Source organism: Lepidochelys olivacea (genome assembly GCF_965140295.1).
Source record: "Lepidochelys olivacea isolate rLepOli2 genome assembly, chromosome: 14".
Lineage (NCBI taxonomy): Eukaryota > Metazoa > Chordata > Testudines > Cheloniidae > Lepidochelys > Lepidochelys olivacea.
Genome location: NC_140424.1, coordinates 4,052,524 through 4,079,840, shown reverse-complemented (window position 1 = coordinate 4,079,840; position 27,317 = coordinate 4,052,524). Strand labels below are relative to the sequence as shown.

At 51.0% G+C, this 27,317-nt stretch overlaps 1 protein-coding gene across 3 annotated transcripts in view; it reads right to left on the bottom strand.

The window, feature by feature from the left end:
* The window catches only part of SLC39A11 (solute carrier family 39 member 11), a 268,095-nt gene extending 247,874 nt beyond the window's left edge, over positions 1 to 20,221 (bottom strand). For 2 of the 3 annotated variants that reach the window (XM_084648003.1, XM_084648005.1), the window contains exons 1-3: positions 20,113 to 20,221; positions 17,848 to 17,981; positions 16,124 to 16,162 (exon numbers count right to left, since the gene is read on the bottom strand). In XM_084648003.1, coding sequence (XP_084504129.1) covers positions 16,124 to 16,162; positions 17,848 to 17,955 — 147 coding nt within the window. In that variant the 5' untranslated portion in view covers positions 17,956 to 17,981; positions 20,113 to 20,221. Of the gene's footprint in view, positions 1 to 16,123; positions 16,163 to 17,847; positions 17,982 to 19,410; positions 19,430 to 20,112 lie in introns of those variants that run through there. The other variant, XM_084648004.1, reaches the window with a different exon arrangement.
* Between the last annotated feature and the right edge of the window lie 7,096 nt (positions 20,222 to 27,317).

Genomic DNA, 27,317 nt, shown 5'->3' with positions numbered 1-27,317 from the left:
GTTCTTAAAAACCTCCAGTGACGGGAATACCACAACCTCCCTTGGGAGCTTGTTCCAGAGCTTAACTACCCTTAGAGTTAGACATTTTTTCCTTATACCTAACCTAAATCTCTCTTGCCACAGTTTAAGCCCATTACTCCTTGTCCTACCTTCAGTGGACATGGAACAATTGACCACAGACCTCTTTGTAATAGCTCTCAACACACTGGAAGACTGTTATCTGGTGTGTGCATACGCGCCATCTTCTTTTCTCAAGACTAAACATGCTCAGTGTTTTTAACCTTTCCTCATAGGTCTCATTTTCTAAACCATTTATTGTTTTTGTTGCTCTCCTCTGGACCCTCTGCAGTTTGTCCACATCTTTCCTAGAATTGGAGACGGTACTCCAGTGACAGAGCGAGTTCTCTCCTGCATCTTACAGAGGACACTCCTGTTAATACACCTCAGAATTATACTAGACTTTTCTGCAATTGCATCACACTCAATTCAATATTCAATCTAGAAAAGGAGTACTTATGCTCAAATAAATTGGTTAGTCTCTAAGGTGCCACAAGTCCTCCTTTTCTTTTTGCGAATACAGACTAACACAGTTGTTACTCTGAAACCTGTCAAATATTCAATCTGTGATCCACTACGATCCCCAGATCCTTTTCCACAGTACTACCGCATAGCCAGTTATTCCCCATTTTGCAGCTGGGCATTTGATTTTTCCTTCCTAAGAGTAGTCCTTTGCCCTGGTCTTTACTGAATTTCATCTTGCTGAATTCAGACCAATCCTCCAATTTGTCAAGGTCATTTTGAATTCTAATCCTGACATTAGCTTGTTGTCATCTGAAAATTTTAGAAGCACACTCTCCACTCCATTATCCAAATCATGAACAAAAATAACTGACGAGTACCAAAGCCAGGATTGACCCATGTGAGACACCACTGCGTACATCCCTCCACTGCAAACCACTGATAACTACTCTTTGAGTAGTCTTTCAACCAATTGTGCATCCACCTTATAGTAATTTTGTCTAGACCACAATTCCCTATTTGCTTATGAGAATGTCATTTGGGACTGTGTCAAAAGCCTTACTAAAATCACAATATATCACATCTAGTGCTTCCCCCCATCCGCTAGGCCAGTAACCTTTGTCAGAGAAGGGAATTAGGTTGGATTAGCATGATTTGTTCTTGATAAATCCATGCTGGCCATTTTTAACCTCTTTTCACCAGGGCTGGGTGCTCTGTCAGAAAGGAGATGGTTCAGTGGCCCCGTGGATGTGAGGATGAAATTAAATCAACGGAAAACTTCCTATCAGCAAGATCTACTCTGTTTGGGGAAGTCTCCCATGGGAAGTACTGAGAGGCTCATTGTTCAGTATGCAACTGGCTTGAACAGAGCACCGGGAAAGAAGCTGCAAGACACAACCTTGCACAAGCAAGAACCAAACCGGGCATCACTGGCCATTTCTTCTGCTATGAAAATATAGAGTGAAGTGGCCAATGAACTGAAGATGCCTTAAAGCCTGTGAAACTTGCCAGCCTGTGTACAAGAGCCATCAGCAAGCAGACGAGAATGAATCCACTTTCCCTATTCTTATGGCCTGAGCGTCCGCCTATGGCGAAGAAGCATGCACTGGGCCACTGGGACATCTGAAGTCTCTCTCTAAGAGAAGTGGGATGGCTATCGCTTTAGACCCCAGCCCTCCAGGGGACCTTGTAGTCTTAACTTCCCACAGCTCATAAGATAATGGGCTGTTATGTAAGACAACCACAGCTGTCAAACTTTGTACTCTGAATGCTCTTTAAAACCAAAACTAAAAACGGGAAGATCGTAACATGAGCAGAGGGAAAAGCTCAGTGGAATTACATCGTCACTTTATGGCAAAGCATTGTTTCTCCAAGGAAAAGGACAGGTCAGTTTCTGCTCATTCCTGTCCCCAGTCTCCGATCCTACTGCCACTTAAGTCAATGGTAAAACTTCTATGGGCTTCAACATAGGCAGGACCAGGCTTCAGGGGGTAGATATTACACTCCTTCCTGCTATCTCTGCACCTCTAAACAAAAACGCCAAGCTGGATTTCCAACAACTGGCACTACCTGCTTGGAAGGAAAATCTATATTGTAGCGCGCCTTGGGGCAAGGACTGTCTTTGTGCTGTTTATGTACAATGCCCAGCCTAAAGGGGTCCTGGTCCACAAATAAATGAAAATCTTCTCTCTCCCCCATACCATATCTACCTCCTACAGCGGGGATTCCCTGCCTGGAGGCACCCTGTCCTCAAGCCTCCCTTTCCGGCCTTGTTATGGTTACATGCTAGAACATAGGGTCATGGTATGGCAAAAGTGGAAAATCAGTGTCCTACAGCAGCATCTCAGTTATCTGAGTGCAAAGCACCTGGACAGAGCTACCTAAACCTCGCCTGACCTTTGCAAATAGCGAGTGTGGGACAACAATAACCAGATCAGCTCCACCTTGAAGTCCTCACTCAGGCAAAGCTTCCCTGGTGATCAGTGAAACCCTGAGCATGAGGACAAGACCCACCAGCCCAACCTCCGGGAAAGAATTCTCTGTAGTAACTCAGAGCCCTCCCCATCTAGGGTCCTACCTCCAGACATTGGAGATATTTGCTAATGGCAGTCATGGAGAGGCTGTACAGCCCATTGTAGGTGGTCTATGAACTTCAGTCTTGAGACAAGTTAGGTTTTCTGCCCCCACTGCTCCCCTTGGAAGGCTGATCCAGAGTTTCCTCTGATGGATAGAAACCTTTGCTAATTTCCAGCCTAAACATACAGATGGCCAGTTTATATCCCTTTTGTCGTGTGCCAACATTGGCCCTTAACGTAAATAACTCCTCGCCCTCCCTGTTGTTTATCGAGAGCAGGCGGACAAAGGTAGAGAAGATGGAAACTAAAGAGACCAGGATTCAGTTCCCTGCTCTGCTACAGAGCCCACGTGTGACCTTGGAGAAGTCACTTCATCTCTCCAGGTCTCAGATTCCCCATCTGCAGAATGGGGATAAGGGACATTCCTTTCTCTGCTGCAAGCTCTTTGGGGCAGGGGCCATCTCTTGTATGGTGTTTGTACAAGCTGACGTTCTATCACCAGGGCACGCAGACCTGGTCTGAGCACGGGTAGGTACCGGGGCGCTTACCATGGCCCTGAATGCACTCCTGCTCCCATCATTGCTGCCCCCAGTAGAGAGGAGCCAGAGGTAAACACCTGGTCAGAGTCACTGAGTAACCTCTGTTGCTGGGATCGGAGGAGGCTACGGGTATTGCTCCTCTATTCACAGCACATCCCTTGTTGGGGTTCTGGTTAGGGAGCCCTCATCCCTCCTATAAGTATGGCCAGCTTGGTTATCCACTCAGCTGACCCTCCGCCCTTCTATAGCGCCTTTCATACTAGTCGCTCAAAGCAAACATTCGAGCATCCAACCCCAATACGAACCTATAGGATAGGAAGTTTTAGTCCCACTTGGCAGACAGGAAAAAAGCAAGACAAAGCCAAGTTAAGTGACTTGCCCAAGGTCACTAAGCAAGCCTATGGCAGAGGCACAAATAAAACCCTGACTCCTATTTCCCTGCTCTGTGCTCCACAAGACATTGCCTTGGGATCAATCACACGTGCCAGTGGGAGATCCCATCCAATGCAATGTCTAACTGAAAGAAACCCAGGAGGCATCAATGGGCTAGTACCAAGGGAGTGAAAAGAAAAAACCACCACCACCACCCCACACGCAATTGTAAGTGAGTGGCTACCCACTGGAACTACGGGAACTACTGCTAGCCAGGGCGCAGGCAGAGACAGAACCGGGGGCTCAGCTTATCTTCTGCAATCCAAAAATACAGGGTGCTCTCAGACATGCAATGGGAGCTGTGCATGCAACAAAAAGCAGAGTCTGGCCCTTGTACGCTCATGCATGGCTTTAGAATGTCTCGGAAACAAAATAAATTTGGAGATGTTAATTAAATGCTCCGGAGCCAAGACTGAATGTTGTCCATAAATCCGCCGGGGCTGCTCTGAACCCGAGGATGAAGAGGAGGGAAGGGAGAGCGTGGAGACTGGCAGGAAAGGAAGCTGTGCATTTTAATACAAAGATGCCTCTGGCAGCCCAGCACCTTTGCTGGATGTGTCACAGTCACCAGAGGTGGCAGCATCTCCTGCCAGCCTGAGAACGAGCAGCAAACAAAGCCAGGAAGTGGAGGTGTTTTAATTTCTTAGCTCAATAACACAATGCCGGTGCAGCGGCAGGTGTGCGCCAGCCTTCCCTAGCAAAGATTGGGCTTCCCACAGCCAGACTCATGCGGGTTCAAAGAAGGCTGTGCCATGCACCAATTTTAACCGGGGAACCAAACCTTGCCCTGCCCATTATTTCTTGGATATGGCCCCCACTAACACGCTATTGGAGCATCTCAGAATGTTTAGTGTGTCTATCCTCACAACATCCCCAGGAGCTTGGGACTAGTTCCCTTTGACAGATGGGGAAACTGAGGCACAGAGCAGCCAAGCGACTCACTCAAGACCACAAAGAGAGTCCGGGAGTTGAATTCAGGTCTCCCAAGTCTTAGGCTAGCGCCCTAACCACTAAACCATCCTTCCTTAGCACCAGGATCCTCCATCTAACCAAAGACTGGGCACAACAATCTGCTGGAGAAGGACCACTCTATGGTAATGCAAACCTCCCTGCTGGGGGGGGGGGGAACATCTCTTCTTGTTAGCACCGGTGGTGTTTGTCCCATGGCAGCCCCCTCCAAAGCTCAATTCCAGGGTCCCTACTAATGGGACCTGGCAGGGTTTTAGTTTCACTTTGTCACCAGGGACAAGGAACAGCCACCATGCGAGGGGGGGGGCCCCCCTGTGATTTCATGCTTTGCCGGTGTAAGCACAGCAACTGGGCGATCCCAGCTCGGCCCATGGCTTCACTGCTAATGAGAGTGCGCTGTACATTGAGATGTCTCCCGTGCACCGGAGACAAGACGCTGTCATTCTCACTTGGTGTAGCTAGCCAAAGTAAACCCCAGGTGACTTCACACAGGGTTGACCCTGACACTCGATACCAAGTTAAAAGCAGTCCTCCGTGCCCTGTCTCCAGCAGGATTTTCCATCACATTAGCGATCTCGATGCATTGTGAAAACACACCCATTTTTGCAGCGAAGACAGTCTGTTGCTAAGCAGCAGCACGGTACGTTGTCACCACCCCACAGGGCTGATGCGAGACCAGACCGTAGGCTTTTGCCGTGGTTTCATCGGGAGCAGCAATTTTAAGGATGTACCAGATTAGAGCCACAAGCCTTGCAAGGGAGGGAGAAGGGAGATCTCCATCAACAGAAGAAACCATGCAGGGTGGGGGGAAACACTCAAGAAAACGTTTCATCTGTCAAACTTTTCAGCAAGAAGGAACTTTGCCTCATTAAGGTGCCGATACCAAGAATGGGCCTCGCGCTTGGGTAGGCATCTCAGCTTTGCATGTTCCCAATGTGGTTTTATCCTGCCCTGAAAGGGAAGATTCAACACCAGATGAGTCAGGTGCTGTTTAAAGCTCTCCCCTTTTCTGAGGGCAGTGAACTGAACTCCAATGCAGCGAGGGAAGATGGAAAGTCGGGCCACCTGTGAAGCTGACTGTGTGTTTAGGTACGGTAAACTTCAGTGGGATTAGACAGCACTTCGCAGGCTCACGCCCTCGGAGCACACGATGTCTGGACCCCACATCAGATGCCCACCTCCAGGTTATTAGTTACCGTGGTGATAGGGTCTTAATCACTTCAGCCTTCAGTATACACAACCCTCCTGAGAGGTAGGGCAGTGCTATTATCCCCAGTTTGCAAGCGGGGAATTGAGACAGGGAGAGACTAAGTGACTTGCCCAACGTCAGGCAGGATGTTTGTGGCAGAGCAGGGAACTGAACCCTGGCTTCTCAAATCCCAGGCTGGTGCCTTAACCACTGGGCCGTCCTTCCTCAAGACTTGGAGCACACTGCCGTTCTCCTTGCAGAGGGGCGTTGATAAAACAACAAAACCTCGTACTGAAGCTTTGTTAAAGACACTCCGGGACTCACAGGTGCTGAAACTAGGGGTGCGGCAGCACCCCCTGGTTGGAAGTGGTTTCCATCGTATACAGCGTTTAGAGTTTGGTTCAATGGTACTCAGCACCTGCACTATACAAGTTGTTCCAACGCCCCTGCCAGGACCAAAGGCGAAACACAAAACCCCAGCTAGATGGGGCAAGAACATCTCAAGCATGACGTTCTATTCAGAAGCCCACGAGCGTCCCTTTGCAAAGCACAGGCATACATTTTCAAGAGTGACTCACTAGGGATTTTGGGTGCTCAATTCAAAACATCTTAAAAAGGGGCCTGATTTTCAGGAAGTGCCCAGCACCCACCTTCGGAAACACACCTGTTCTTGTCAGCACCAGGGGTGGTGTTTTTCCCATGGCAGCCCCCTCCAAAGCTCAATTCCAGGGTCCCTTTAGATGTCCCAAGTTAAGCACCCAAAAACCAAGAGCCATTTGCAGCCGTTTAGATCACGTACTGTGGGTTCTTCAAAAGGGCAGCGGATTCAGGCTTTACTCATACCAGGACTGAACGTTCCACTGGTCTGAAGCGACATACAGACCAAGACCAGTCAATCATGAATAGGTCGGAATATGAACAAGAGGCTGCTCGGCAGCTCTCCAACACCACTTTCTACAAGCCATTACCCTGTGATCCCACTGACAGTTACCAAAAGCAACTACAGCATTTGCTCAAGAAACTTCCTGAAAAAGCACAAGATCAAATCCGCACAGACACACCCCTGGATCCCCGACCTGGGATATTCTATCTACTACCCAAGATCCATAAACCTGGAAATCCTGGGCGCCCCATCATCTCAGGCATTGGCACCCTGACAGCAGGATTGTCTGGCTATGTAGACTCCCTCCTCAGGCCCTACGCTACCAGCACTCCCAGCTACCTTCGAGACACCACTGACTTCCTGAGGAAACTTCAATCCATCGGTGATCTTCCTGATAACACCATCCTGGCCACTATGGATGTAGAAACCCTCTATACCAACATTCCACACAAAGATGGACTTCAAGCCATCAAGAACACTATCCCCGATAATGTCACGGCTAACCTGGTGGCTGAACTTTGTCCTTGCCCATAACTATTTTACATTTGGGGACAATGTATACCTTCAGATCAGCGGCACTGCTATGGGTACCCGCAGGGCCCCACAGTATGCCAACATTTTTATGGCTGATTTAGAACAACGCTTCCTCAGCTCTCGTCCCCTAAAGCCCCTACTCTACTTGTGCTATATTGATGACATCTTCATCATCTGGACCCATGGAAAAGCAGCCCTTGAGGAATTCCACCATGATTTCAACAACTTCCATCCCACCATCAACCTCAGCCTGGTCCAGTCCACACAAGAGATCCACTTCCTGGACACTACACTGCTAATAAACAATGGTCACATAAACACCACCCTATACCGGAAACCTACTGACCGCTATTCCTACCTACATGCCTCCAGCTTTCACCCTGACCACGCCACACGATCCATCGTCTACAGCCAAGCTCTGCGATACAACCGCATTTGCTCCAACCCCTCAGACAGAGACAAACACCCACAAGATCTCTATCAAGCATTCTTACAACTACACTACCCACCTGCGGAAGTGAAGAAACAGATTGATAGAGCCAGAAGAGTTCCCAGAAGTTACCTACTACAGGACAGGCCTAACAAAGAAAATAACAGAACGCCACTAGCCGTCACCTTCAGCCCCCAACTAAAACCCCTCCAACGCATTATTAAGGATCTACAACCTATCCTAAAGGATGACCCAACACTCTCACAAATCTTGGGAGACAGGCCAGTCCTTGCCTACAGACAGCCCCCCAACCTGAAGCGAATACTCATCAACAACCACATACCACACAACAGAACCACTAACCAAGGAACTTATCCTTGCAACAAAGCCCGTTGCCAACTGTGCCCACATATCTATTCAGGGGACACCATCACAGGGCCTAATAACATCAGCCACACTATCAGAGGCTCGTTCACCTGCACATCCACCAATGTGATATATGCCATCATGTGCCAGCAATGCCCCTCTGCCATGTACATTGGTCAAACTGGACAGTCTCTACGTAAAAGAATAAATGGACACAAATCAGATGTCAAGAATTGTAACATTCATAAACCAGTCGGAGAACACTTCAATCTTTCTGGTCACGCAATCACAGACATGAAGGTGGCTATCTTAAAACAAAAAACTTCAAATCCAGACTCCAGCGAGAAACTGCTGAATTGGAATTCATTTGCAAATTGGATACCATTAATTTAGGCTTAAATAGGGACTGGGAGTGGCTAAGTCATTACACAAGGTAGCCTATTTCCCCTTGTTTTTTCCTACCCCTCCCCCCCCGAGACATTCTGGTTAAACTTCGATTTAAACTTGGAGAGTGGTCAGTTTGGATGAGCTATTGCCAGCAGGAGAGTGAGTTTGTGTGTGTGTGTGTGTCCCCGGGAAAAGGGGGGGGGGGTGTGAGAAAGCCTGGATTTGTGCTGGACATGGCCCACCTTGATTACCATGCACATTGTAGGGAGAGTGGTCACTTTGGATGAGCTATTACCAGCAGGATAGTGAGTTTGTGTGTGTGGTTTTTGGATGGGGGTGAGAGAACCTGGATTTGTGCAGGAAATGACCCACCTTGATTATCATGCACATTGTGTAGATAGTTGTCACTTTGGATGAGCTATTACCAGCAGGAGAGTGAGTTTGTGTGTGGGGTGGTGGAGGGTGAGAAAACCTGGATTTGTGCTGGAAATGGCCCAACTTGATGATCACTTTAGATAAGCTATTACCAGCAGGACAGTGGGGTGGGAGGAGGTATTGTTTCATGATCTCTGTGTGTATATAAAGTCTGCTGCAGTTTCCACGGTATGCATCCGATGAAGTGAGCTGTAGCTCACGAAAGCTCATGCTCAAATAAATTGGTTAGTCTCTAAGGTGCCACAAGTACTCCTTTTCTTTTTGCAAATACAGACTAACACAGCTGTTACTCTGAAACCAGTCTAGAAGCGTTCCTCTGAACCAAAAGACCAGTGACACGAACCAAGAGGACCAGAAATTATCATAGCGTTGAAAAGCTGGCAATGCACGGCCAAAAAGACAACGCGATGGACCATTATCAAGAATTTGAGTTCTTTGCACGTAATTTGGATCCCCAGTTACGAATCTTCACTTCAAAACCCAGAGATTGAGGGTGTCTGAAGGCAAAACAGAGAGAATAAATAAATAATAATAAAGACGTTTTAAAAAAGCTAGCTTCTGCCTCTCTTCCCTCCATCCGCTGAACAAAACGCAGTGGAGGCCAAAGCTCAAAGCAATTTTCAAGGCACTCCACTTCACACATCATGTTGCTTTAGCACAGAAAGTCAAGGTCAGCATCTCATCTGCGTCTCTGGAGAGAGGCACTCTTTAGCTCTTCCATCCTTATGGATGCAGAAAGCTATTCTCCCAGCACCTGGTGCATGTCTGCATGCGGAAGAGGTTTGCGTATAGACATGGGCTGGGTACAGTAGTGCAATCACCCTATGACACTCCATCACATTATTTACCCATGGATTTAACCCCAGGGCATGCCAGGGAGCCCAGTTTAGAGCGGAGATAGCAGGAATCCCAGCAAAGCAGGAGAAACTATTCTGACTAACGGAACAAACACCAGCCTGTTGGTAAAGCAATTTCTCTCGGGGTTGATTGTGAGCAATGGGGCTGGCCCTGCTGGTTTGTTATTGTAGGGTTGTTCAATCACAACCAGCAGTTCACTGCTTTTGCGCTTGCTTTTTAATGGGCAAGCTTTTGCTGTGGAAAGAGGCTTTGTATATAACAAGAAGCAAAACAGACTTCCTCTGCGCCTTGGCTGCAAGAGACACCGACAACTTATTCGCAACCTGCAATCAAAGGGAGAAACAAGGGTTTAGCAGAAACATATTTAACGATCAAAATAATCCAAGACCGGTGCAGTGTCACAGTAACAGCAACCTAAAGAAACAGCTTTTGAAGGGGGATTAAGAAATAGCAAAATTCTCTACCCATGGCCTTTTATAAGTCTGTTTTCCCATCCTATTTTGTACAGGAAGGAATTAATCTCTTTCTGTATTGCTCCTTTGGTCACTTAACGAAGCAGGTCAAGGTTGGATAGGAGCAGTGAATAGCCTTTCTTGCTCCAGCTAGTCCACATACCACAAAGCTTGTGGCATTTGCTATCCGCAATGAAGAGTTCACAGCCTGGCTTATTAACAAGCAGCACAGTGGAATTCAGTCCGGCTTCCAGCCGTGTTCCCGCCAGTTCATTTCCCTCTAGGTTCCATGCAAGCCACCTGGTGCTCAGAAAACACTGGTTTCAAAGCCCTGCACGCAGCATGCTAAGTCGCGATTTTCCAAAGGAGGAAGATTAATTATTCCTGCCCAAGCTTGATGCCGACACAAAGAGGCGAGGTCCAGGGGAAGTTTCTAACTGATTCGGAAAGGTTAGAGTGTCGTGTCATTAGGGATTCAAAAGAATGCCCACGGTAACTCACAGCTGATTTGTAACTGCTGGATGCATCTCAAAAGGCATCTGGTCTCACGCTCACATAACCCTCAGCCCCACTTTGCTCTTATTCTGCACCCTGTCTAGGTCCAGGAAACCACAAGAGCAGCTGCTTTTATACAGAAGAATCATCCTTTCAATAAAAGGTAGGACTCGGAGGCAGGAAATGGTCCCATCCCCGGCTCTGCCACAGACTCCCTGTGTGACCACGAGCATGTAACTCAGTACCTCTGTGCCTCAGTTTTCCCATCTGCATAATGGGGAGAATTAACACTTGTGAGGCTTAGTTTACTAAGGTATATAAAGCACTTTCAGATCCTGAGACACAAGGTGCTAGCTGGGGCAGAGCATTTTTGCCCGCCAGCACAAAACGATCCCAGCTCCATGGACCCCCTCCACTCTGCCCCCCTCCACTTCTCCCGAGAGAGGAGGACTCGGAACAGCATCCCGCACCAAACACAGGACGTCCACCCATCCAAAACTAAAGGCAACTCCAGCAGAAGCTCCAACTCAAATCAGCTGTGCTGCCTAGGGAACTGCTCCAGAGCTGCGCAGATCATCAGGCCAGGCTCCCGTTCTTCAGGAGCCAGCTGTGGGGGAAAAATCCCCAGAAGAAAATCCAACCTAAAATGCAAGTGAATTCTATCACCCAGGGGCACTGTGCAACAAAACCATCTCCAGCAATAAACAGCTGCACAACACTAGACGTTTCAGAGGAACTGGGCTGAGAACAGCCTTTGGAGGAAGTTATTTTGCTCTTTTACCAGACACACACAGCCATCTGATACAGATTTTGCAGGAAAAGGTATACACAGACATTAAGGAATACGTTTTCATCACAACATTTGGGGCTTTAGCCACACCACTGCCCTCTATAGCAGGGGTTCTCAAACTGGGGGTCGTGAGATTATTAAGTGGGGGTGACGAGTACATACCTCCCAACTAGTAAGTCTGCTGTGAAAAGTGATATTAACATACAAATATCACTTTTAAATATAAATGTGTTTTTAACTCCTAAGGGGGAGTTGCACTCTGAGGCTTGCTGTGTGAAAGGGGTGGCCAGTACAAAAAGTTTGAGAACCACTGCCCTACAGCCTCCATGGACCGACAGCATGCACACAGCTCCCACCCTGGGACAGCTCTACCCACGGATAGATTACTCCGTAGAGGTCTACGATGCTGTGTTTTGCACCTTCCTCTGAAGCATCTGGTACGGACCTCTCTCAGTATCAGGGTAGCAGCCGAGACAGATCCAGAGTGGCAAATGCTACGTTGCCCAATATCAAGCATCTTGCTTTGTTTCTAAAATTGCTATATCCAGCCCAGTCCGAATCTGGAGGTTTTCTAAACAGACAGGGCCAGGCCAGCTTTCTTGCTAATCTTGGGAGCACCCGGAGGAAGTTTTTGGGCACGCTGGCGTGTGAACACCCAAGCACCACAAGCCAATGAGTTCAGATTCCATCCGTCATGGACAAACCCCTCACGGTGATAACCGACTGTCCAGCCCACTAGCAAAGACAAAGCTGGGAGCACACTCCTTGCGTGTTTCATCTGATCGGAAACCAGATCTCTAGCACTGCCGGGAGGCCACCTCATGACTGGTTTAAGTTGCCAGTCCTCCCATGAGTCTTTCCATAATTGCCAGAGAGCTGGCATCCGGAGATGCCAACCAACAGCAGCTACCCAACCATCATCCCGTTGCTGTTAGTTTCATTCTACAGACCTACAAGACTAGGAGACGGGCCCCAACTTGTGCCGATACCAGCATTTGGCGGTCTGGTTGACGCGGCTAATGGCCAGCACTTGGACACAGTAGCAAGCCAGTGAACCCACGAGGCAGTCACTCTAAATAAACCGACACTGCAGCGATATTTGAAGGGGATGCTGGGCCCAGTCTCACATCAGGAGGCTGCTGGCAGCAGCTCCGTTTCTTCAGCATCTATTTAACCACCAAGGCTGGTGAATTTGGTACATGTGACTGAAGAACCGGATGGTGCACCCCTAAAGCAATGGGACCCCCAGTTCAGTTCATTCGGTGACAGGAGAACAGGGCTCTCAGCCTAGCTGCTGCTGGGCATTTACTTAGGTCACGTCTGGTGAGTCTGACAGTGAGCACCGTGACCGTGTTCAGCCAGGGAACAGAAATATCCAGGCCAAGACAGCTCTGGAGGATCCCCAGGCGAATGCAGAAGGAACTGCTGCAGGACGGGGCGGGAGGGGGCTAGGCAGCTCTGGGCTGAACAGCATCAGCAGAGCTCGACTAAGACGGTAATCTGCGGATCAGGATGGAGGCGTACTGTCGGACCGATCAAGAGCGCAGCTCGGGAATAGCAGAAGGTGCTGGGGCTCAGGAATGAGGAGCATAAGCAGAGCCAACAAAGGATGTGCCCAGCACCTGGGTGCATCATGTTTTCATAGGTGAAAAACATGACTAGCAAGATTCAGCTCAGCATGCGAGCAGAAAGGCTGGGGGCAGAGTTAGAGAACAGGACACACACTGCCCTTGAGCGACCACCCCTCCCATCCCCAGACAAAGGACTGCTGCAAGACGAGACCCTTCGAAGTGTATTATTTCTATTAGTGTAACCCAAAGGAGTCCCGGTCACTGACCAGGACCCCAGCGTGCCAGGCGCTGTACAAACACTAAAAGAGACACTCCCTGTCCCAAGAAAGGAGAAGAAATCTCAGATGCCACCTTTGAAGAACAAAGGCAAACCAACCAACTTTAGCCCAGCCATTCTATCCCACTCAGACGAACAATGACCACAAAAACAACCCTGCACATCCGTCTCCTGCAGCAGCCGTTCTTCACATGCAGCCCGGGGGGAGCTAGCTGGAGACACACACAGCACTGGCTCTCCTCCTTGTTTCTGACTGCTACGTCTCATCTAAGGGGAGCTAACAATACATTTGACACTTTCCCATCCAAGTAAGTTGCGGCGGTTGCCACAGAGAGGTCCCATTACCGCCCAGGAAGAGCGGGGAGGGGTTCGCAGGATGGCAGATGGGGCAAGAGACAATGCAGCCGTTAACAAACCCGGAAGGGTACGAGAGGCCACGCGCAACAGCTGGAGAGGAGAGGCAGATACACGGAGGAGACGACGCTGCTGCAGCCAACGGCTCATCAGGACGCAGGAGTGCTGAGAGACGTGAGGATATCATCTCTGTTAAAAGACATTAAACAGACCAATGGGGCCCAGCAATTCCTCCATCCCCCCTACACTTGCACAGAAATGCTCCTTTCAGGAGGTTAATGTCCTGGCACGGCGGCTCTCAGAGTTCTGCAGAGTTGGCCACATTTTAAGACCGAAGGGAAATCCGGCAGGCGGCTCCTCTTCTGCAGTCCCACAGCAACTTTGTGGCAACTACAGCATCTAGCAACCTGGAGCAGCAGCGTCAGGAAAGCACCTCATGGATTTCCAACTGGGCTCAGCATGCTTTACCAGCGGGAAATGAGGGGTCACCCCGGCCTGGCTGGCTGCAGACCACCAGCAAGCAGTGAACAAGTCACAGTTCGGAAACCTCAGTCCAACAGTACAGCACGGCTCAGCACAGGCAAGCAACAAATTAAACCCAACCCTGTCCTGTATGGCACTTTGGCAATTCGGGCCCACTAATGCCAACCGGAAACCTGGACAATTGGGTTTCTTTGTTTGCGCAGCACGCTCCACCGAGAGGGCCAGGCCAGCAATCAGAGCTTTCTAGGGTAGTTTTAGCTGTTAGCAACGTTATTAACTGCTGCAGGAAAAACAAAGAAGCCAGAAATCCACTGCTGACAGGTGAATGGGCTTCCAGTTTGCCTCGAGCACAGATGGGCATTTGCCGTACTCCAGGAGTTGCTGACACATACAGAATACACACTCAATCAACCAGCATCTGTATGTTTTGCCGAGCCATTTAGCCATCGTTCACCCACACCTGCCTGATTAGAACAATGATACAGAGGTGCGGTTCAGAGGGACAAGCCAAGAGGTTCTGAACTAAGGCCAAAACTCTAGCCACCTGCCACCTTATTATGCTTCTGGCTAGGAACACGGACCCCAAAGCATTCTGGGAGAGAACTGAACAAGAAACAGTGCCCAGTGCTGGGTGGCCACAGAGCCAGACTTGAAAAAGTAACACTTTCACACCCACAATGCACTGCAACAGAGCATCTTGACCTCCTTTCCTGTGCCAGACATCAGGGCCAGGAGCCAAAGCGTTCCTCCCGGGCTTTTCACCATTGCCACACACCTCCTGGAAAGGGGCATGTACCTTGCAAGCTGGGCAGCACCTCAGCCTGGCTCAGACACAGCAGCGCTCCAAAGGAAGTGGGAAATGGCCAGCCAGTTTCCTCTAAGTACTGAGAGCCAGACACATTTCTACATCGGTTGCTCAGCCACCCATGTACATTCAAGCTCCCAGAAGACAAGCCAGTGATTTACCAATTCAGAATACAAGATACAAGCTCACCCGAATCCTCTGGAGGTTTTCCACCAGCCTGCCCTGATGCAGTTTAAGCCAGCTCTTCAACACATCCCCTGAATTACCACGTGCCTTGCAGGAATACAGTCTCCTAATAAGCATTCAGTTTACATGAGGCTGTTGATTTAGGCCCGAACCATGTAAAGGCTCAACTGCCCCCTGCGGACTTCAAGCACCTGAGCTCGCTGGGTTACTCAGAGACCAAGTTAGCCACACGCATCAGTCTCTGCAGGATCAGGGTTCTTTTGCTTTTCCTATCCAGAGAAGGAAGCTGTAAGGGGCACAATTCAGAAAATCCAGACGAGCAGCACTGAACGTGAAGACCACACCCACCACAGGTGAAAAATCCTGCTTTGTGCCAGACGGACACCTGCATCTGCCCTCGCTGCACCACCTCTAACCTCGCCTAGGAGGCACCGGGACAGGACTTGAATCTTTCTCAAACCTGTTCCCCAGGGTGCAGGAGGCGCTGGGAGGGAGGGGGAGGAGTTGGTCCGGGACCACCGGCCCTGCTGATAGGATTCGGTCCCCTCCCCTGAGCATGCCCCGTCCCTGCTTCTCCCCCTCCCTCCCAGCACCTCCTCCAGGCCGCTGAACAGCTGTTCCCCAGTGTGCAGGAGGCGCTGGGAGGGGGTGGGAGGAGTTGATCATCAGGGCCAGGAGACCCCCTGGAGTACCCTCGGTTCCCCAGCGTGCAGGAGGCACTGGGAGGGAGGGAGGGAGAGGAGCGGGGACAGGGGTGCGCTTGTGGGAGGGGGTGGAAAGAGATGGAGAAGAGGAGGGGCAGAGGTAGAGCGGGGGCAGAAGAGGTGGGGTAGGGTGGGGCCTGTGGCTGAGTGGGGAGTTTGGGGGTCCACAAAATCTTTTAAATCAAAATAGGGGCCCTCGGGTTGCAAAAGTTTGGAACCGCTGCTTTACCAGATTCCTCCCCTGCCTCACGTAGCCCTAATTAGATCTTGGACACACACCAGAAACATCCATGCGATGACACAGCCAGATGAAGCATGGGGGTGGTTTAGGAGAGTACGTGCAGCAGATGACGAGCAGAATGAGGATGCCCCAGTGGGTGCTGTACTTACCCCGGCAGCGAAGCCCAGGCTTCCATCTAGGATTCGCCTCTGAAAATTAAAACAGAGCATTTAATTTTCCAACTGCTAAAAGAAGCAAGGTGCAACAGCTTACAGCATGAGAGCAGCGCTGAGGGGAGTTCGCAGCTCTGGCCCTGATTCTAAGATCCTCATATGCTGCCATTACTGCAGTATTTGAGTGCCGCCCAATCTTTAATGTACAAGACATCCCTGGGAAGTAGTGCAACTATCCCCACTTTACAGATGGGAAACTGAGGCACAGAGGCACGAAGTGATTTTCCCAGTGTCACAGGGTCTCTGGTAGAGCAGGGAACTTGGGCCCCTGGGCCCCAGGCTGGCACCCTAACCGCTAGGTGCTCCTTCCTCAAGCATGTGCCTAACTTCTCAGGGTTAATTTTAAGCACATGCTTAAGTCCTGTTTTGGCTTCAGTGAGTCTTTAGCACCTTCCTAGGTACTGCCCTGCTATATAAAGGGGGACCTCAGAACGGACTTAAAGTTTAGGCTGTGCTTTGCCTCTGCCAGGTGAGCACCTTGTCTGCAGTTCTTCAGTTTTCTCTCAAGTTTGGTTTCTATCCAGCAACTGCTGAAACCAGAATATCAGTCAACTGACTGCACAGCCTCTCAATTATTCAGGGTTGCCCGCTGCCTAGCTCACTCACAGCGTGATTCTCCCTTCCTCAAGGGGAAAAAAGTACTATACTACCGCTAAGGGACTCTCCCTTCAAAACCAGGCTCCTGAATAAGTCATCCAAGAAGAGCTTCAATAAGAAAGAGGCTGGGAAAGCAGGATGAAAGCCGAAGGAAACACTGACACAGGCCTGCCGCTTTCCAGAAAGCGGCTTCGGAGACAAAGGGCCACAGCAGAGTCTCCGCTTGTTCAACCCCGGAGTCCGGAACTGACCCAAGTTCCGAATAAAGTCACCGTCCATCACAGATGTAAAAGCAGCAGAGAAGAATCCACTCCAGCTGCAGACCTAAGCCGCCTGCTCACCCCTTGCTCCCAAAAGCTTGAGAAAGCAGCCTGTCCTTGCTGTGATGGTCAATGGATCTGGGCCATTCCAGAGTCGAGACTCCCAGACTGAAAACACCTCGCATCAGAGAGCCAAGCAGGGATCTTTCCTTCTCATGCACCATCGCCAGCAATGTAGGCCACTCAGTTACACCCAGCAACTAAACTTTGCCAAGGAGCTGGAACTTAGTCAACAATATCACTGCTGATTCATGAGTCAGAACAGAATCCAGCTCCCTCTCTCACAGCTGCACTGGCTCCAGAGGGCCAGCAGGAGTATGAGCTACTTTTTATCATTAAAACGTGCTCTCCTGCTTGTGCATACACAGGGAGGGAGACCTGTTGAGGAAGAAACTGTCTTTCCACATCCCATTTCCTGAGAAGAACCACATTCGATGGCTTTACAGTTGTAATCTAACACCGATCTTCCTCCCCCCCCACCCCACAGAGGAAAATAAATGCAAAAGATATTTGCTTGTGGGGCATAAATGCATAGGTACGCATCTGAGAGCTGGATTTACGAGGGAGCAGGGGTTGGAAGGAGACTCCCTCCAACATCATAAAATGCAAATTAAGACTCCCCTCTTCCCATCCATAAGTCAGAGCCATACAGGCAGAATCAGGGCCTAATTATTTTGTATTGATCACACAGAAATCTTGTCTGGAAGGAGGAATGAGTTTTCAGAACTGAACGGCAACACCCACCTGGCCACTGGAAAATACAAAGACTAGCGCAGAGCCAGCAGCTGTCAGCCCCCAGGTAAATAAAGTCCCGAGCAGCGCCTGGACCACCGGACTGCAGTTTTGGATCATGCTGAACACACTCGGGTTTTACTGGCCTAAAAGAGATTTGGTACATTAGGAAAGAGACAGCGGCAACATAAAAACTCAGGCATTACAGAGGACAAGACATCCCTTCCCTGTTATCAACAGCAGCTCCTTAGGGCCTGGTTCTCAGAAGGGCTAAGTCCCTGTTGCTCTCTACAGAGCTGTAGGTCCTCAGCACTTCTGAAAAAACAAGCCCTTCTATTACTAACGACAGCTGTCGCTTACATCGAGTACCCAGGAGGCTTGCCTGCATTTCACTCCGCATCAACAACGAACCTCCTCTGGTCCGTTTCACTGTTGTGTATGAACCTTTTCTGGTTCAGGCAGGCTGGCAGAATGTCAGCGTTTGGGGGGTTGAAATCCTGCCATTGGCACACCTGAGCCCATGTAGCTCCTCACAGACTATGATGGTGATCCAATCCAAGGCAGGATCAAGGCCCACAAAGGTTTGTCAACGTGTGGAGTGATTTAAAAAGAAAAACCAAGCGTTACAGTCCTAGCAGTGTTGATATTTTAGAAAGTTTCAAAAAACAAGTGAAAAGCAAGTACCATTTCAATCCTACCCCCACAAGCAGTTTCCTACATCCACCTTTGGTCTTCCCACTTCCCTTTCTAGCCCTTTTTCCATTCACCCCTCAAAAATGAGAAGCAAGATGCAATTCAGTCTGCACACCCTCCTCACCCTGAGCAAAAGAATGCATTCGCTCTTTTCCATTACACTTGGACTGCACCAGAGAAGTGTCTGCTTACGCCACTCCAAAGCGCGCACACCACTTTCCACGTACTTTTGCCGAAAACAGTTTTACCCCACGTCAGCATTTTGAATATTCGTGCACTCACAGCACTATTTTCATTGCACTGATAGTTTGCAGACACTTCTGTTGTGCAGGAAAAGGAGAGCTAAGCCAGCGACAGATAGGGTACTTGGATACTTCTGAAATATTATTATTCAGGAGCAACCAATCATGTACGGAAAGGAACACAGATGTTTTATTATTTCATCTGAGGAATGCCCAGATAATGTGAAGTAGTTATATCATCTCCCCCCCAAGGAGACATTTACTGAGATATTTCTCTCTGCCAACCATGACTTTAAAAAAAAAACAAAAGCACTCGTATTACCACGTCTCTGTACCCTCTCTTTAGAGATCTGTGCAGATTCTTTCTACCTGTTGAACTTACAGTTAAAGGCTAACAAAAATGCCAGCCTCCGCTGCTCCAACTTTCCCTACTTCACCACAAAAGCTCAACACCGAGCCCAGCTCTACGATCCACCCTAAAGACTTCAAATCCCGCTCTTTGCCCAAACCGGCCCACGCGGGTACGCGTGGCTCGCAGCGTCAGACACAGCTGTAGCTCACGGAAGCTGATGCTCAAATACATTGGTTAGTCCCTAAGGTGCCACCAGTCCTCCTCTTCTTTTTGCGAATACCGACTAACCCGGCTGCTCCTCTGAAACCGTCTTTTCAAGGTCCCTTTTCTCCTCCAAAGCCCTGCCCCGAAAACAAAACAGAGCGGGGCCCTGATACCCTGCAGTCTTACACCTTCATTCGCAACCTCCCCCCTAAGCAGGGGTTCACCAACCGCACCCCACCAGGCCGGCTTGTAACAGGCCAGGACTGGCACCTCCCGAGAGTTTCACCCTCCCCGGGGCCACCCAGCACCTGCCACATCACTAAGAAGCCGCTGCGGTTGCAGGTCCCGCTCTCCCCAGGGTCACAGCCCGGGGCGGGGGGCGGGGAAGAGCGCCGGCCCGGCCCGGCACGGCCCCGCATGACACCCGCAGGCACCCGCAGCAAGGGCCCCCCCCCCAGCGCGGGGTTACTTCTTTGCACGCCCGGGGGGGGCAAAGGGGGGGGGGCTCCTTGACACGCCCACCGGCTAGGGGCCAGCAAGTTTAACCCCCGCCAGCCCTGCGGCCACCCCAGCGTGACTTGGCTTGCGGGCTCTTTGCGGCTCCCAAGCAGAGCATGCGGGGCCGGCGGGGGGGGGGGGGCACTTGTTACTCTGGTCTGCAGCGGGCCCCTCCCCGGGACATGCGGGAAACACCAACTCACTGCATGCAATGCAATGCAATGCAATGCAGTGCAGTGCAGTGCAATGCAGGGACACCCCCCCCCGGCCGCTGCCCCCAGCTCCTACCCCAGCCCCGCCGCGGCTCCGGCTCCCGCGGCCGCTTCCGGCTCCCCCGCCCCGGCCCCGCACACGTGTCTCGCGGCCACCCCTGCGGGGCCCGCCCACTTCTGCCGCGGCGGCAAATCCGGAGGGACGCGGGCGGAGGCATCGATTCTATGGTTCGCCCCGCGCGGGGCTGGCAAAGCCAAGCGGGCGGGCGCTTTCCCGAGCTGGCGGCTTTGCCGGGTCACGCTTCTCGCTCCTCCGCCCTCGCGAGCAAAACGCATTGCTGTCCTGGCCGGCCGGGCTGCCTCGCCTGCTCCCGCTTCCCTCGGGTCTTGGGGCAGTGCAACCTCCGGACGAGGTTCGAGGAGAGAAAGGGACTAGCCGGGGATCGGTCCTGCTCTGAGCAGGGGGTGGGACTGGGTGCCCTCCTGAGGCCCCTTCCCACCCTGAGATTCTGTGATTCTGTGAATTGCAGGACACAGCTGGTTGCCAGAGTCGGTGTGCAAAGTCCTCCCTTTGCACTGTGCTGGCTGAGCCTTTGCCGGCAGGTAGATTCGATAAGGGACAAAGTGCATCCTCGATTGGCTTCTTTCAGGCACTAATTTGACTAATCTAATCGCCTTTTATGATGAGATTACTGGTTCTGTGGATGAAGGGAAAGCAGTGGATGTATTGTTTCTTGACTTTAGGAAAGCTTTTGACACGGTCTCCCACAGTATTCTTGTCAGCAAGTTAAAGAAGTATGGGCTGGATGAATGCACTATAAGGTGGGTAGAAAGCTGGCTAGATTGTCGGGCTCAACGGGTAGTGATCAATGGCTCCATGTCTAGTTGGCAGCCGGTATCAAGTGGAGTGCCCCAAGGGTCGGTCCTGGGGCCGGTTTTGTTCAATATCTTCATAAATGATCTGGAGGATGGTGTGGATTGCACTCTCAGCAAATTTGCGGATGATACTAAACTGGGAGGAGTGGTAGATACGCTGGAGGGCAGGGATAGGATACAGAGGGACCTAGACAGATTGGAGGATTGGGCCAAAAGAAATCTGATGAGGTTCAATAAGGATAAGTGCAGGGTCCTGCACTTAGGACGGAAGAATCCAATGCACAGCTACAGACTAGGGACCGAATGGCTCGGCAGCAGTTCTGCAGAAAAGGACCTAGGGGTGACAGTGGACGAGAAGCTGGATATGAGTCAGCAGTGTGCCCTTGTTGCCAAGAAGGCCAATGGCATTTTGGGATGTATAAGTAGGGGCATTGCCAGCAGATCGAGGGACGTGATCGTTCCCCTCTATTCGACATTGGTGAGGCCTCATCTGGAGTACTGTGTCCAGTTTTGGGCCCCACACTACAAGAAGGATGTGGAAAAATTGGAGAGAGTCCAGCGAAGGGCAACAAAAATGATTAGGGGTCTGGAACACATGACTTATGAGGAGAGGCTGAGGGAACTGGGATTGTTTAGTCTGCGGAAGAGAAGAATGAGGGGGGATTTGATAGCTGCTTTCAACTACCTGAGAGGTGGTTCCAGAGAGGATGGTTCTAGACTATTCTCAGTGGTAGAAGAGGACAGGACAAGGAGTAATGGTCTCAAGTTGCAGTGGGGGAGGTTTAGATTGGATATTAGGAAAAACTTTTTCACTAGGAGGGTGGTGAAACACTGGAATGCGTTACCTAGGGAGGTGGTGGAATCTCCTTCCTTAGAAGTTTTTAAGGTCAGGCTTGACAAAGCCCTGGCTGGGATGATTTAATTGGGGATTGGTCCTGCTTTGAGCAGGGGGTTGGACTAGCTGACCTCCTGAGGTGCCTTCCAACCCTGATATTCTATGATTCTATAAGAGACATCCTTTAAAATAAGGGTCAAGTGATCAGCCTAGTTACAACCCCACTTTGGTCTGAATCCGGAGTAAGCAGCACCCTGTGCCAGTCATTATTGTATTTGCCCTATGGTAATCGTTCGACGTAGCTGCCCTGTTCTGCAGAGTTCCACCTGTGCAAATCACCCTCATTTCTGGGCACATAACCCTAATCCTCAATGTATGGCCAGTACACCCAACAGGGGTGGACTGCAGATGGGAGGGAGGGTGTGTAGCGGGGATGGGGAAGGTGAGTGGGCACTGGCAAGTAGGTGGGCGCCCAGGTATCTGGGATTGATTGGGTGGTGCAGGATGCATAAAAGTGCAGGGGTTGGTCCACCAATATGGAGCGTTTTCCAGGCTCCAGGCCATAGAGGGGTGCGTGGGGAAAAATACCCTCTACTGGCTGGGAAATTATCTACCATCGAGAAGCAGGAAACAGAAAGAAAAGATTTCTTTTTTCCTTCCTGGTTGCTCCAGTTACAAGTAAATAGCTACTGCTGGTTAACTGTGTGGCGCTGATTTTCCCTGCCCTTTTGCAATACTGATCTTTCTTTCTTTCTTTCCATGTGATAGTTCATAAATAATAATAAACATGTATTTCCAGTGGCCCTCACAATGTGGATGCTGGGCAAACATAAAAGGCGGCCAGCTCCCAAAACTACCCCAAAAAGTTTACAGGGATTATATTTATGTTCAATATGTTTTCCTGCCCACAGTGAATTATTAGCATAGGGCACCGCTTCCCTTGGGGCAGGTCTTCCAGGGCTCAGCACCCAGCAGCCCCCATTGTGATTCTCCTGCCCAGGTTTGCAAAAAAGAACCCAATGTGCTGAGCTCTTCTGAACGCCTGGCACCATCAGACCTCCATATGCAAATACCACAGAGGGCTGCTCTCCAATCTGACTGTTTTCAGGATACCCGGCCCCAGTTCCAATGGACGGCTTGTTTGTTTTTAAATAACCCACACCTGAATTCAAGACAGAGAAGGAATTCAAGACGGGCACCACACAGTCTGTTCGGTGTTGGAAAGGAAACTGTCAGACATAAAGAAGAATTCAGATGTTGTGACCATGAATGGATGAGACCCAAGGAAGGAAGCAAACAACTGGGAAAGTGTGAAGGAGGCAAATAAGCAGCGGTGTCAGGGAAATGATAATGGTTGTTAAAATTAATGGTGGAAACATTATCTCTCTTCTGCTCCTTTTCTCCTCTGTTCATTCATTTCTCTATCTCTCTCCTGCTCCTTCCGTCTCTCTCCCTCTGTCTCCCCATCTTTTCCTCTTTACTCCTTGCTTCCTTTGACTCTTCTTTCCTTTCATCTCAGACATTCTCCTCTTGCATGTCTTCTGCCTCCCTGTCTAAAGCTCAAGCCTAAAATCCAGCCTGATAATGATTCTTTTGTAGCCAGCACGGCAGAGAGGGTCAGGGCTGGGAGCTCAGCAGCAACCGAGTGAGTGAGATCTGCTCAGCCTGCCTGCCTGGAAAACCACAATCTAGTTCCCAATGTTCAAGTCTTTCCCAGACAGCCTTGTCCGGCATTTGATCAACAGCTACCCAACCCCATCGCATGATACTGCAGGGGTCCAGGGACCACCTGCATTTCTAGTGTGTCCGTGTATCTATTGCAGACACACACATACATGTATGTGAGAACAGCGTTAAGCAAGAGAGCCTCGCCACCATCCTTTATTTTGGGTACAAAATCCTACGTCCCTTCCCATCTTGGCTAATAGTCATTAATGAACCTGTCCTCCAGGATGGTCCTAAACATTGCACCGCCCTGACCGGCAGAATGGACAAGCAGCCCTCCGCAGGAGAGGACCGTGCCCTGCGACCGAGCAGCAGGGCATTCGAGTGGCACTGTGGAGCCTCAACCCCGGCCGCAAGAGCCATTTCTCGCTGCTCTATGAACTGATGAAGCTGTTAATTAGCCCCCAGTGGTGGTGGTGTCTGCCAGCTGTGTTCCTGAGGCCCTCCGTGCAGGCTCAGGGGTCATTCTCCAGGGTCATTCTCCAGGCCCCTGGCGGACCCTCAGCCTGGGTTCAAACCAGGCTGGGGTGAGCGCAAAGAGGTGCCACCTGTTGGCTGCACTGGGAAGAGCAGCACTCAGCTTTTCCTAGCTGGAAGGTGCTCAGACATCGCACTTGCTGATTTTCCACTGCTGGGGGTGAGCGGGCGAATCCTTCCGCCTCTCCAAATGCCTGGTTCCTCAGAGAGGAGCACACGGGACTCCTCAAAGTGTTGCTGACCGACAGGCAGGCGGGGGGGGGAGTTCCACTCACTTTACACCACAGCCCCTTGGATGGCTGTAGAGACGGATCTGAGTGCCCCTCAAAGACAGAGGCGTCGAGGGGCTTCCCAAGGGTCAGGTAACCTCATTCACTGGGGTGACCCTGTTAGCGTCCTCTGGCTTCAGGCACACACCCCATCCCCACCAGGCTGGAGACCGGCCCAAGAGCTCCCTTCCAGGGGGACAGGCAGCCACATAATACATAGCCCAGGGCCCAATGTTCACAGCAGCCGTCTGCATCAATCTTTCTTCGGACAGGTCTTCCAACCTCCAGCACTTGCACTGGGGTTCGCAGCGCTCCCCAGGGCATGAACTCCATTAGCTCGTTGGGGCTGGGTTTGTACAGCACCTTGCACAATCGGAGCGTGGTCCAGGCGTGAAGTTCCCAGGTGTTACTGAAATAGAGATCATATGAATGCCCCATTTTATTTATTGTGTGTGACTGCAGGTGCTACTTCCTGGCAGATATAGGGGCCACGAGCATATGCACACACGCATGCACGGCTGGCTATGGGTTTTCGGGAGACAAGAACTCATCCCCCTTCCATTTCATCTCTCCGCCCCTTGCTGCACCCCTGTCACAAGCCAATGTGACACCACGTCACACAAGGGCAACCAAAGCGGGCGAGACCCCCTCTGTCTTCACCCACATTGCCCACTGGTTGTACCCAGCAGGCTGGAGCGGGGATTCCCTAGTTAAACTCTACGCCAGCAGGTTTCAAGACAGAGACTTTCTGATGCTAGTAACCCAGATCAGCACGGGGGCTGGGCTGGGGAGAAAACGGGCCTCCTTGTACAGAACCAGTTCTGCTCCTGATTGACATTGGTGCCAATCAGGAGTGACTCCGACCAAAGCGATTTGAAGGCTCCATGATTTATCTTTTAATCAATTTTCCCCCTATAATTGCCTGCACCCTTCATTAGCTCTTCTAACGAGCCAGATGTGAGCAAGGTACCAGCTGAGAGAGGAGATGGCTGCCGAGATAACAAGGCCTGACCTCCCTACTCCCTTAGTGCCTGCCTGGCGGTCAGGAATAGCTGGTCTGGCCCAGTTCTTCCTCCCTGATCTATCACGGAGACAGGCTCTGAATTCTGACGCCATGCCTGGGGGGGCCCGGCAGAGTTCAGCGCTCAGGTCAGCAGTGCTGCAACAGACATGGAGGAGTCGGAGTCAAACCTTCGTTCTGCCTCTGGAGTTGTCATGGGCTCCAGATGTGGGGTGCCTAAGCCAGAACGGGGTCTCCCTGACCCAGGGGTAAAGCCAGAGTAACTTGATTACAATGGAGACACTCCAGCATTATACCAGTAACTGAGAGAAGACTCTAGCCCATTAACTACAATGCAGTCTTGTCGGATTTACGTCAATAACAATGTGATGCATCCAGCCCCTTAAAGTCACTCCAGATTGACACCAGTGAAAACAAGACCAGAATCCGTCCCTTCGTGCTGCTGGGATTTTCTGACTGTACAAAGGTCCTTGGGGTATTTTTTCTCCCCATCCTTCTTAAACATCTATAAGATGCAAAGGCAACTTCCTAGTGTCTGCTCCACTCACCCACCCCTATGTCACCCACTGCCTCCCTTCACCCACTCCCGATGGCCAACTCTAGGCACTGGTAGCCCGTGGGAATGCAGGGGACACATGCAGCTACTGCAGCCAGGTGCTCCCCGCCAGAACTCTTTTAACCCTTTATTTATTGGCTTCCTATAAAGGGCAAATCAGCCATCTAACAGTCACTGATGTGGGTGCCAGCTGCTCTCTCCCCTCCAAATGCCCCCTCCGCTCTGGGCAGCCCTCTCCCTCTGACTCCTGGTGCCCCCAAAGGTGGAGATGACATCATACACAAGCCTCCTGCCAGGCAATTCACAGCACCAATCAGTTAAGCTCCCTCGCCCACTGTAAAACAGGGTGGTGTTGTAGCTAAGGTTGGCCCTGGAAGTCAGCAGATAAGGGTTCTCTTCCCGGTTCTGACACTTACTCTTGTGGGACCTTAGGTAAGTCACTTGCACCCCGCCTTCCAAAGAGACTCACCTACTCCTCCGGGGTGTGTGGTGCTTTGGGATCCTCAGATGGAGGGGGCGAGAGACGCACAAAGTTGTGGGTGGAGTTTGCTGACAGTCAGCTGGCACATAAACCCCTATGCCACTCGTCCACTGGTGCTTCCTGGGGCCTCGCACTGCTCTCTGCATTCTCCCTTCCCTGGTAACTGGTGACGAACAAGTAATTAGGCCTGCAGTTTTCAGCACTGTCCAACTGCCAGCCCGCAAAGCCTGAGAGGGTGAGCCCCCCTCCCCTCCCCCCGGCAGGGGTGGTAACCACACACAGGCAATTAGGGAACAGCATGCTCTGAGCACAGGGGGACCCTGGGATACCCTGTTACTTCGCACTGTTGTCAGCGAAAGGCTGGGGACAATAAGCCTTCATGGTGCAGCACAGCGGGTGAGAAGGGCCTGCAAAGCAGCGGGGGAGGCACCTGGCTGCCAGCAGCCTCCCTGAAAACCGCAGCTTTCCCCTTGGCCCAGCGGGCATGGCCAGGTGAGCCTTAGCCCTGGCTCTTTTGCAGGGCTACTCTGGCCTAGCGGGAACACCAGGGCTGCTCTCACCCGAGCCAGCCCCAGGCGGGTAGAAGCAGCGCAGAGATCCAGCCAGGATCCATACCAGCGTAGGGATGAATCTGGACGCGACTCCAGCACTCAAGAGAACAGGGAGCGGACGGGCCACGCTGGCTTGGGGAGCTGGGAGCTGGAGAGGGACACCGGTAGCAAAGCAGCAGATCCCGTCTTGTCCGAGCTGAACAGAGGAGCGAGCAGTGGGTTTGAGGTGGGAATGAGATCAGAGGAGAGACCAGATTCCAGGAGCTGGCTGCTAAAGGTTTGATAGAGCCATCGCTCTAGAATTATGACTCATGCCTAATTTGTGCAGCATCTTTCATGCCAGCCCCATCCCGAAGCGCCTGGCAGAGATCAACAGTCGAATTACAGAGTGAAATGAGAGCAGAGGGAGAAATTGAGAGGCATTTGCAAGGGAGAAACGAGATGTCAGCCGGCAAGCCCAGCCCGGAGTAGGCTCTCACCCCACCAGCGG